General features: G+C 36.1%; 1 protein-coding gene across 1 annotated transcript in view; it reads left to right on the top strand.

Annotated features, from left to right (window-relative positions):
• UNC13C (unc-13 homolog C) overlaps positions 1 to 12150 on the top strand; it is a 559379-nt gene that overhangs the window by 253373 nt on the left and 293856 nt on the right. Inside the window, exons 10-12 of the mRNA XM_078079321.1 lie at positions 2786 to 2955; positions 6080 to 6195; positions 8274 to 8437. Coding sequence (XP_077935447.1) covers positions 2786 to 2955; positions 6080 to 6195; positions 8274 to 8437 — 450 coding nt within the window. The remainder of the gene's footprint in view (positions 1 to 2785; positions 2956 to 6079; positions 6196 to 8273; positions 8438 to 12150) is intronic.

Here is a 12150-nt window from a genome sequence, read left to right as displayed (position 1 = left end):
ATGACTGAGTAATATTCCATTGTATATGTGCCACATCTTCTTTATCCATTCATCAGCCGATGGACATGTGGGCTCTTTTCATAATTTGGCTATTGTTGCTAATGCTGCTATAAGCATTGGGGTGCTGTGCCCCTTTGAATCAGCATTTTTTTTATCCTTTGGGTAAATACTTAGTGCAATTGCTGGATCATAGGGTAGTTCTATCTTTTTTGTTCGTTTTTTGCTTTTGTTTTCATTTTTTAATTTAAATTCAATTTAATTAACATATAGTGTATTATTAGTTTCAGGGGTAGAATTCAGTGATTCATCAGTTGCATATACCACCTAGTGCTCATTACTTCAAGTGCCCTCCTTAATGCTGACCATCCAAGTACCCCATTCCCCACCCATCTCCCCTCCAGCAACCCTCAGTTTGTTCTCTATAGTTAAGAGTGTCTTATAGTTTGCCTCCCTCACTATCTTTTATCTTATTTTTCATTCCCTTCCCCGATGTTCATGTGTTTTGTTTCTTAAATTCCGCATATGAGTGGAATCACATGGTATTTGTCTTTTTCTGTCTGACTTATTTTGCTTAGCATAATACCCTTTAGTTCCAGCCATATCATTGCAAATGGCAAGATTTCATTCTTATTGATAGCTAAGTAATACTCCATTGTGTGTGTGTGTGTGTGTGTGTGTGTGTATTAGATATATATACACACACCACATCTTTATCCATTCATCTGATGATGGACATCTGGGCTTTTCCCATATTTTGGCTATTGTGGACATTGCTGCTATAAACATTGGGGTGTGTGTGCCCCTTCGAATCACTATGTTTGTATTCTTTGGATAAATACCTAGTAGTGCAATTGCTAGGTCATAAGATAGTTCTATTTTTAACTTTTTGAGGAACCTCCATACGTTTTCCAGAGTGGCTGCACCAGTTTGCATTCCCTCCAAATTGTAAGAAGGTTCCCTTGTCTCTGTGTCCTCGCTAACATCTGTTGTTTCCTGAGTTGTTAATTTTAGCCATTCTGACTGGTGTGAGGTGGTATCTCATTGTGGTTTTGATGTGTATTTCCCTGATGTCAAGTGATGTTGAGCATTTTTTCATGTGTCTGTTGGCCATTTGGATGTCGTCTTTGGAGAAATGTCTGTTTATGTCTTCTGCCCATTTCTTAACTGGATTTTTTTTGGAGGGGTGAGTTTGATAAGGAGAAATGTCTGTTTATGTCTTCTGCCCATTTCTTAACTGGATTTTTTTTGGAGGGGTGAGTTTGATAAGTTCTTTATAGATTTTGGATACTAGCCCTTTATCTGATATGTCATTTGTGAATATCTTCTCCCATTCTGTAGGTTGCCTTTTAGTTTTGTGGATTGTTTCCTTTGCTGTGCAAAAGCTTTTCAGCTTGATGAAGTCCCAATAGTTCAGTTTTGCTTTTGTATCCCTTGCCTCTGGAGATGTTTCTAGCAAGAAATTGCTGTGGCTGAGGTCAAAGAGGTTGATGGATTCCTGTCTCACATTTAGGTCTTTCATCCATTTTGAATTTTTTTGTGTATGGTGTAAGAAAGTCATCCAGTTTCATTCTTCTGCATGTGCAATTGCTGAATCATAGGGTAGTTCTATTTTTAACTTTTTGAGGAACCTCCATACTGTTTTCCAGAGTGGCTACATGAGTTTGTATTCCCACCAACAGTGTAGAGGGTTCCCCTTTCTCCACTTCCTTGCTAGTATCTGTTGTTTTCTGTGTTGTTAATTTTAGCCATTCTGACTGGTGTGAAGTGATATCTCATTGTAGTTTTTATTTGTATTTCCTTGATGAGTGATGTTGAACATCTTTTCATGTGTCTGTTAGCCATCTGTATGTCTTCTTTGGAAAAATGTCTGTTCATGTCTTCTGCCCATTGCTTAACTGGATTATTTGTTTTTGGGTGTTGAGTTTTATAAGTTCTTTATGTATTTTTGATGTTCGGAATTCATCCACTGACCCCATGCTGAAGATCCGTATGCTAGAGTGAATGCACATGCAGAGCAAACTGGAGCTCATCATTGATCATCCTAACTGGCTCAATAGCTACCAAAAAAAGTTAGAAAGAGCAGGTGATGACCCGATGCTTAAAGAATGATTGGTTGGCAGACAGAGAAGCATAGGGAGGAGTGTATACAAAAGCCAAAGGGTCAGGAAACACCATAATATGTGTTGGCAGTGCTAACACTGTATGTGTGGGCTTCAACACGAGTAAGTGGAAGAAACCTTGAAGTGAGAAATGGATTAAAGTGTGAAGTTTATTCTTAAAAACAGAGGGTTTTGCTCTAATTCTAATTGATTTAACAGTATCTTACATACTTACTGGGATTTTTAGTATTAAGTACTAGCACATAACTGTGTTGTCATTTATACTCTGTGACATCCATAGCAGTAAAATTAGCTTTATATTGATGGTGCAGTATTCTCTGAGCATGGCTGTGTTTTTCTAGAAAACCATTGCAAATAGGAAATATATCAAAGAGAAAATACACTAAATATTTTTGACCCGTATTGATTATATTTAGTTCAGTTAAAGGAATTATGTTGGAATAGGACATGATTACCCCTTATTAACATTGCTTAACTAATGCAGCATTTTTCAATATCCCTGACATCTGTAACATCCTATAGATGGAATGGGTCAGTGGGAAATCTCATTTATTAGGTAACATACTATGCCTTTCTGGATTAGATAGATTTAAAATGAGTTGCTAACATCAAATGCCATTTAGAGCATTACCAATAGTTATTAACTTATCCACATTTATTTTCAGTGAATGCCATAACTCCACAGATCGAATCAAAGTCAGAGTGTGGGATGAAGATGATGACATTAAATCCAGAGTCAAGCAACATTTCAGAAAGGAGTCAGATGATTTTTTGGGACAGACAATTGTAGAAGTGAGGACCCTGAGTGGAGAGATGGATGTCTGGTACAACTTAGGTGACTATTTTTAAATTTACTTGAAAAACAGTTAAATAAATTTCAGAATATCTGTGGCCTGCATTATTCCCATATAAGTAAAAATAATCAGTGTCTTTCTACAACATTCTGCTGAAATATTTATTCAAATTCAGTATTATTGAAAGATGTTGGTAAATTTGAGATGAAAAGAGAAAGTCTTTCAAAAAATCTACTGGGTGTCTTTTAGGAGAAAAATATCCCATTCTTGATTTTTAATTCATAAATATAGCTTCAAAAACTTTGCTGAATGGATAGAAAAAAAAATAACCTATGACTTTATGCTGTTTGACTTCCTTTTGATTCCTTAGTGAAATTTTAGCAATAAAGGAAAAGCGTATTTTGGATATCTTTCGAATGATGATATAAAAGTAGGGTGTCATTGGCAAAGCCATATATATGTGGACTTATGTTTACTCTGTTGATAAAGATACTGAGAATATGTTTAGTTGGCATGACTTTTTAAATGAAATTTTATTATGGAACCAAGAATTAAATAAAGTTTTATTTTGACTTTTACAGTAATTGAATAATAACCCAGAATCTTCAGTGCTGATTTAATAATAGTAAAAAATATACGGATCAGCTCAGTTTCTATAAAGGACATGATCCAAAATATCTTGAAAAAAACAACAATATGTTTGCCTATAGCTGATACACAATGTTCCATTAGGTTAAGGTGTACAACATAGTGATTCAACTCTGTATGTTATGCTGTGCTCACACAAGTGTAGCTACCATCCATCACCATGCAACACTTTTACAGTATTGTTGACTGTACTCCCTGTGCTGTACCTTTTATTCCCATCCATTATTTACTCTTTCCATAACTGGAAGCCTCTTTCTCCCACTCCCCTTCACCTATTTTGCCCATTCCCCCAACCCCATTAACTCATGTGGAATCTAAAAGACAAAACAAATGAATAAACAAAAACCAGAATCAGATCTATCAATAAAGAGAACAAACTGATGATTGCCAGATCCAAAATTTTTTAGTGCTATCATCTGAAATGTTGTAATTAAAATTTTAAGGGCTGGTTAAGTCAAAGAAGTGTTTATACAGTCCCAGGATTACAAAGAGTTTCCATTTAGGTTATCAATATATTGTAGTAAGTTAAAGAGAGCTTTTGGCTTTTTGAAAAACCCACATACTTCAAATAATGAAATATTTGACAAAGTAAAGGGATAAAGTCATAGAACTAATGAAACTCTAAATAATACAATAATTTTAAAGAATGAAAGATATATAACTTATCTGGATACAAATGATTCAAGCTAGACTGAGAACCCAATATCAAAATATATTTGAAAGAAATCTTCCTTAAAGAAAATTGGTGCTTTTACATTATTGATGGAATTTTTCAGTTATAGTGATCATCCTCCTGTGTCTTGTTTATACTATAAGACACTTTTTCTATATGAAAACGGAGATATTAGGTAAAAATAAACTTCAGGACGTTAGCTCTGTGCAATACTCACAAATTGTGTTGTAAAGTGGTTTACTTATACATAGACTTTTTTTCTGTAGTAAGTTAGCATGTCCTTGAATTGAGGCAGTTAGAATCCAAAACAGAAATTCCTTAAGTCGTTCTTTTGACAAAAGAACAATTCTTTTGATGTTCTTTGCCTCCTGTCACATGTTTTTTGATGTGGGTAAATTCAGTTTGCCAAGGAGCTTGAATGAGCTATTAGTAAAATCAGTAAAAATCGGCTATTCAGCTCTTATGCTGAAATGGTCCTTCCGTGTATGGGGAGGAAAATAGGATGCAACAGGACAGGGAAATCTTTGCCTGTTCACCGTCAGTTTCTATATTTGTGCCCTCATTTGCTGACATTGGGAGTTTTAGAGGAGAGAGAAGGAGAGAAGGAGGGAGGCTGGGAAGGACAGGTTTTAGATTTGTGTAAAATCCCTTAGTAGGTTCAATCCCCATAAGTATCATATTTATACTCTTTGTATAGTGATCATCCTTCATCACATAGAATTCATTCCACCATGCAGAGGAAGACTTGGCCAAAAGCCCTGGGCATCTAAGCAGAGCCAGTGTCCCATATGTTTCTGGGGATGATGATGGTTAAAATCAAAGAACCAGTAATGCTCCCTGGGACTTTGGACAGAAGTCTGTGACAAAAAGATTCCAGAACTTGCATTTCTTTTGGCCCCAGCGGAGAACTTTAAGATTTGTTGAAAATCAACTATCTCCCAGCCAGTAGGAGAAACTCTCATGATACTGGCACTCCTCGGGGAAGAATCTTCATAACATAATGACTCAAATATTAACAATGAAAAATCAGCAGACATTCCACAAGAAGGCAGACTTCATGATTTAAATGTATCTTTTATGACTATAAATACAGTCATGCTTAGAGAGTCAGTAAGTCTTTGCCACTTTCTCTGTTACTCTACCTCCTTGTGTTTTATTTGTGAAATGGGTCAGCTTGCCTCTTTTTATTTCATCTGTGAAGTAGATATCAAATATAGGTCCCCTATGTACATTCAAACTCTACAAATTATGTGATTATGCTTTTTTTTTTTTCTCTTAAAGCTACTGATCAGGTCATATTGAACACACATACACATTATTTGATTGAATTGATTGCACATTGATTCCGTCCCAATAAACAGTTAATCCAACACATTAGTAAACACAGGCCATAGACTGTATGTCTTTAGGAATCACTGATAAAACTGTGAACAAATTTTTGTTAGAGCTTTGACTCATCGTTTCAAGCATGGAAAGAGAAATGAAAGCTTTTACATGAAATAGTTTTCTGATTAATTGTATTTTTAAGTTATCTTGCTTTTAATTGCCCAAACAATTAATTTCATTGTAGAAACTGATCAAGTACACAGAAGTTTGTATCAGAATGGCAGAGTCTTCCGATTAAGCTTTGTGGTTTGAAGTATCTGTAATGTGGTTTGACAATTAGTGACACGATAGGCACATTATTTTAAATTGTGTTTACCAGAATCATGATGGCTAGTTAATAATCAAACCTGATCTAGAAAAGTGGCTTTTAGCCATGTAAGCCTTTTTAAAGCTTTTGAGAATTTCTTTGAGAAATATGGTATTTTCAAAAATGACCAATTACTGTTTCACTTTATCAGAGAAACGGACAGATAAGTCAGCTGTGTCTGGGGCCATTCGATTGAAAATCAATGTGGAAATAAAAGGAGAGGAGAAGGTTGCCCCATACCATATACAATATACATGTTTACATGAGGTAAGTGAATTGAATTGTATTAATAATAAAACCTAGAAAAGAAGTAGGTCTTTGTGGATTATATAACAAGGTATTTGGCTCAAAAGTATAATTGAATTAGGTTTGTGCAAATTGAATTTGTTCCTGGAGTTTTGACCCTGTACTATGTACTATAGCATGTGATGTGCTAGGGAATCATACAGCCTATGTCTTACTCTCTGAAGAGTGGGCAGATGTCCTCTGAGAGTCAGAACAAACACATGAGGCAGGTATTAACAAACAAGGCAATAAGATGATAATTAATAAGTAGACCAAGGAAGAAGAAAAATATCAAAAGCATTCGTTAAAAAAAAAAGTTATGACAAATATTTTGGAAGCATTAAATATACAGTACTTTAGTAATACAGGAGAGGATCCAAATATGATTATCTTTGAGAACTCTGAGTTTGTGTTCAGATTTTATTAAAGATTTAGTTGGGAGTATTAGAAATACAAAATTGCTGATATTGTATCAGTGGTTTTTGGTAGCCATTGTAATAAGCAATGATTTTTTTTTTCTTTTTCTAGAATAACAAAGGGCTTCATACATATTGAACTATCCTCCATTTTAATTACTGATTCCACAAACATGTTGGGAATGGGAAGGATCAAAATTTCCTTACCACCCAGGGATAGTAGAGAATATATCTGCCCCAAAAGTAAGGCTTGGTTGGCTTAGAGGTTAGACTACCCAGTTTGAATCCAAAGGGCAGAATCACCTCAGTGTAGAATACAGACACATAGTCTTTTTTTTTTTTTTTTAAAGATTTTATTTATTTGACAGAGACACAGCGAGAGAGGGAACACAAGCAGGGGGAGTGGGAGAGGGAGAAGCAGGCTTCCCGCGTAGCAGGGAGCCCAATGCGGGGCTTGATCCCAGGACCCTGGGATCATGACCTGAGCCAAAGGCAGACGCTTAATGACTGAGCCACCCAGGCGCCCCAGACACGTAGTCTTTTGTTTCTATTGGATGCTTTGCATCTAAGAGCTTAGAGCTGTCCCCAGAGCCTGTCTCTGATAAAAATGACTGTTGTTCCGTGTATCAGAAAATAAGAGGTGAAGCTGAGGAAGGTACCCTTCCCCATGTTCAGAGAGGTGGAGAAGAAAATACCTTCCTAAGGTAGAAAAAGATAACAGAATATTTGCTCTTTGCATATAATCTTTCCTAAAGGTATCTATGAAAATTTATGTGTGGAATTATTTGCACTTCCATTTTACTAAAGAATGAATGGGGAACAGTATTTAAATCATTTACACCTTACACATAATTAGATATGGGGCCCAAGCTTAAGTTCCTGACTCCAATCTGGCCAGTGATACTACTCCTTTAAGAAAGGTGGTTCAATTTTCAAATCAATAAATAGAAATCCCTGAACTGGCAGGATGGAGAGCCAACTCTGGCCTTATAGTTTGGACAGAGAATATTTGGGATCAGAGGAACAGCAATATACTTTGCTTTTCAGAGTCCTTTTCTGCTAGTCCAAGAACCAGAAAGAATTAAATTCAAGAAAGGGTCCTTTAGTGACCCAGGCTGCATCCATATAGCAGTTCCCAAACTTGTTAAAAGCAAAAAGAAATTGTATGTAGGGATTTTTACTTCATTACAGAATTCTCAAACATTCATTTTAACCTCAATTCATAGCTCTGACTCCTACCGTTTCATAGTCAAAGCCCTTTATATACTAGAATTCTGTATTAACATAGCCAAAATCACAGTATTCATCCAGGGCCTTATAGTTTATTCAGAGCCCATGAGTGCAAAATATGTTCTAGCCTGTAGAAATGTTAACATACAAAAACTTATACTTCCTTCTACAATGAATTGCTACATATGAAACATCTGAATCTTTGATTCTGTGTAGACATAGGCAGAAATAAAACCAATTTGCATAAATATGAGATGAGTTAGAATAAAAATCCAATATATTCCTATTGCTTCTATATGCTGATGAAACATTAGATGCAATCACAATGCAAATATAAATTACTGAGAGTTACAGTTACATATTTCTGGCCTATTCTGAGGAATTACTGAACAATTGAAAACCACTTACTTTTAGAATCTCTTCCATTACTTGACTGAAGTGAAGTCTAATGGTGGAGTGAAAATCCCAGAGGTCAAAGGGGAGGAAGCCTGGAAGGTTTTCTTTGATGATGCTTCCCAAGAAATAGTCGATGAATTTGCCATGCGTTATGGGATTGAATCCATTTATCAAGCTATGACGTAAGTACTCTAAAACTCGTACAGTGTTCGAAAATCTCTGTTGAAATCTAAAGAAAAAGAAAGAAAAGCATTCATCTCCTTTCTTCTAATTCAAATGCAATTGTGATTACAAAGTCAGTTACATTTGAATGTGCCTATTTGGTGCTGGCTACGCTCTCTCACAGCTATAAAGTGTTAAGGATTTGGTAATTCGCTACAACCATTTCTTCCCAAACCTTATTTTGTCCTCATAGTGTGCTCCATTGAGAAACAGCATTTGCAACACCTGGGAACTTGGAAAATGCAAATTCTCCACCCTACTCCAAACCTACTGAATCAGAAACTCTTGGAGTGGGGCCCAGTGATGTGTGATTTAATAAGTCCTCTGGATGCTTCTTATAAACTCTGAAGTTTGAGAACCAATGCCTTATTTGATATCTGAGGAAACTAAAGCCTGATGATGGAAGTGCATCGTCCAACTTTACAGAGTCTGTGGGTGTCAGAGACACACATCCAGAGCCATGACACTGTCTTGACCCAAACAATAGGCTGCATATTCTTCCTTCCTATATTTATAGCGGAGCTACTAGTTCAAAACCAAGATTTATTGAGAACACACGTACTGCAGTAAATGTGGTTCTATGGAAGTGACCCTTACTGAGGAGTTTTGGTAAGGGTTTAGAATTGTGTTATTCCTTGCCTACAGTTTACCTTTGAAACCTGGTCTAAGTATATAAATGCATCTTGTTCAGATATATACCATATATAATATGTAAACTATTTACATTTATTAGAAAACTGTACTTTTATATTAAGGATCAGATCATATTTTCATGTCAACCAAATAGAAGCTGGCCCAGATAGTCATTTTCAACCATCTGAATGATGGATGTGGATTGGACCAAAATCAATGGTCTTTTTCAAAGTTTACTGTTCTTAGCATTTAATCACCAGTCATAAATCTAGAACATTCTATGGGAGAGTACATTTAAAAATTTTTTGATCAATTGTATGTTTTTTTAGTCAACAGAATGTCCTAAATCTAAATAATAAAGACTTATAGATTATGGAGGTGAAAAGGAACTTAGAGGTCATGTAATTGAACCTTTCTCCAGATTAGAAACCCTGTTGTTGTATCCATTACTGATGGTCATCATCCCTCTCAACAACACACTCCTTTTGAGGCAACCTATTTTGTAACTGGGCAGCCATAATGGAATCCTGTGACTTTGTCATCTGCTCTGTCCCATGTCATTGGCTATAATTCAGAATACCTCACACCAAATTGAGCACAATAAAAATGCAACTATGATTAACAGTCTAAAATAAAATAAACTATGTTAAAAAAGACAACAGCGAAGCAACAGCAATGAAGAGCCTGCTTCTGGAAAAAATATCAATAAAAGAAAGGATCAAGTTAAATTTATTCCAAAATATCTCTGTGAGCTGATGTCACATTACTTCTTTGCCAGGTTTCCTATATTCTGAGAAGCACAATCATGTTAATATAGAAAAAGGGTAACTGTATAACAGCTTAAAAGAGGAAAATCATCCTTTATTTATTTTATCACTTGTATTTTTCTCTTACCTTTGACTTAAGTAAACAGTAACAAGAAGGTATTTTTGGATACTTCTTTGGTATCAAGTGACCTGCATGTGAGCCTATAATTATGAAGGGCCACATAGTAAGTATTTTTAGCTTTGTGGGTCTTATAGTCTCTGTCACAACTGCTCCACTCTGCACTCCAGGTGCAAAAGCAGCCATAGATATTAAGTAAACAAGTGGGCATGGTCATGTACTGATAAAACTTTATTTTAAAAACAAAAACTATGGGCTGGTTTTGGCAGTGGACTTAGATTGCCAACTGCTGGTCTAAAGAGTGAAAGCAAGGCAGAGAGGCATAAGGGAAAACATGTCTTCTTTTTTGGTAATAAATTGAGAAATGCACTTTGATGATAACAAAATACAGTAGATTATGTAGTTGACCCTTGAACACCAAGGGTTTGGACTGTTGTGGGTCTACTTACAGATTACAGATTTTTTACAGTACTGTAAATGTATTTTTCTCTTCCTTATGATTTTCTTAATGCTTTCTCTTCTCTAGCTTATTCTAAGAATACATATAATATAACCCACAAAATACGTGTTTATGACTGTTTATGTAAATAATATGTATGTCACAGTCAGTAGTGTGCTCCTAGTTAAGTTTTTGGGGAGTCAAAAGTTATATGTGGATTTTTGACTGTGCAGGGGTCAGTGACCCTAACTAACCCCTGTATTGTTCAAAGATCAACTGTATCTACTTCTGGTTATACATTTGATTTGATACTGATGTTTTCATTTATTTATTTTTTATTTATTCATTTGAGAGAGAGAGCACAACAGGGGGAGAGGGAGAGGGAGGAGCAGACTCCCTGCTGAGCTGGGAGCCTGACATGGGGGATCAATCTCAGGACCTGGAGATCATGACCTGAGGCGAAGGCAGACCCTTAACCACCTGAGCCACCCAGGTGCCCCTGATATTGATATTTTTATTTATTAAATGTTTCTTTCAGCTTTGAGTACTGACCAACATGGCCTTAACATTTCCCTCAACTTGATAAAACATTAGACTTCTTACTTACGTCTAGGCCCCTGACCTCCCTCTCACCTTGGCCCTTACAAAATCCAGAAGTCTTAAACCCAGAGGTCTCTGACTTCCCTTTTCTTACAGCATTTACTTTAGAAAAATTATAATGGTAAATTCTTTGAATTATAATTTTTTGAAAGCCTCTTGGCAGTTTTACAACCCAGGACTAGCTTTCTCAAGGACCTGGCAGGCATCCCTTTCAAATGCAATCACCAAGGAGTATAGACCCCTGTCGCCCAGTCTCTGTTGTGGGGTAGGAGCTTAATTTGGACAGGTACCTTGCTCCACGTTGTAATACTATCTTGGGTCATGATTATAAGAGAAAGTTTATCTTTTTGGGGGGTAATGCCAATTAGCAAGCACAGGTGACTAGGATTCCCCCAACTCTAGCTCTTAAAAACTCCCATTCATCCCCCTTCCAATTCAACCCTTAAAAATGTCCCCATCTGTTATGTCAGTGGACTTGAGGTTGGACTGAGTTCTGATTTCTCTTCCCTGCTGCACACCCTTGAATAAAATTTTCCTGGCCTATTTCATTATGTCCAGTGCAATTTTGCTTTAACAGTACAAATTTTACCATCTCACCAGAATAAAAAAATATTCCTGTTGTTTGACAGTCTGTTAACTCCTAAAAAATTTGACTACCAACATAAATATGATCTCTTTATTTACTATTCGTTGATGATCATTAGTTGTTGAAATAGTTTTTATAGAAAAATACACCTGTACCCATTTTATATCAATATGTTAATATAATTACATGTGTAATCTAGTTTAAGAGAGATGGTAGAATGGTGTCACTTAGAGGAGCACTTGAATTCTGTTCAAAGATTTACAAATTGATATATTGAATCCAACAGCTGTAAGTTTTATTACTACCTTATAAAATATTCTGGGTGCATGATAGAAACTCAGTACATATTTTTAACTGAATGAATCAGAAGTAGAAGTGTTTATTCTCAACTTCTCCTGGCATATTTCTTCATGTCAGAAGTTCACAGTTGCCAGGGCTCCTGGGTGGCTCAGTCAGTTAAGTGTCCTACTCTTGGTTTCAGCTCAGGTCATGGTCCCTGGGTCTTGAGATCCAGCCCAGCGTAGGGCTCC

Source organism: Halichoerus grypus, chromosome 8, assembly GCF_964656455.1.
Source record: "Halichoerus grypus chromosome 8, mHalGry1.hap1.1, whole genome shotgun sequence".
NCBI classification, from domain to species: Eukaryota; Metazoa; Chordata; class Mammalia; order Carnivora; family Phocidae; genus Halichoerus; species Halichoerus grypus.
The sequence above is the reverse complement of the archived record's forward strand: the minus strand, read 5'-3'. Positions and strand labels throughout refer to the sequence as shown.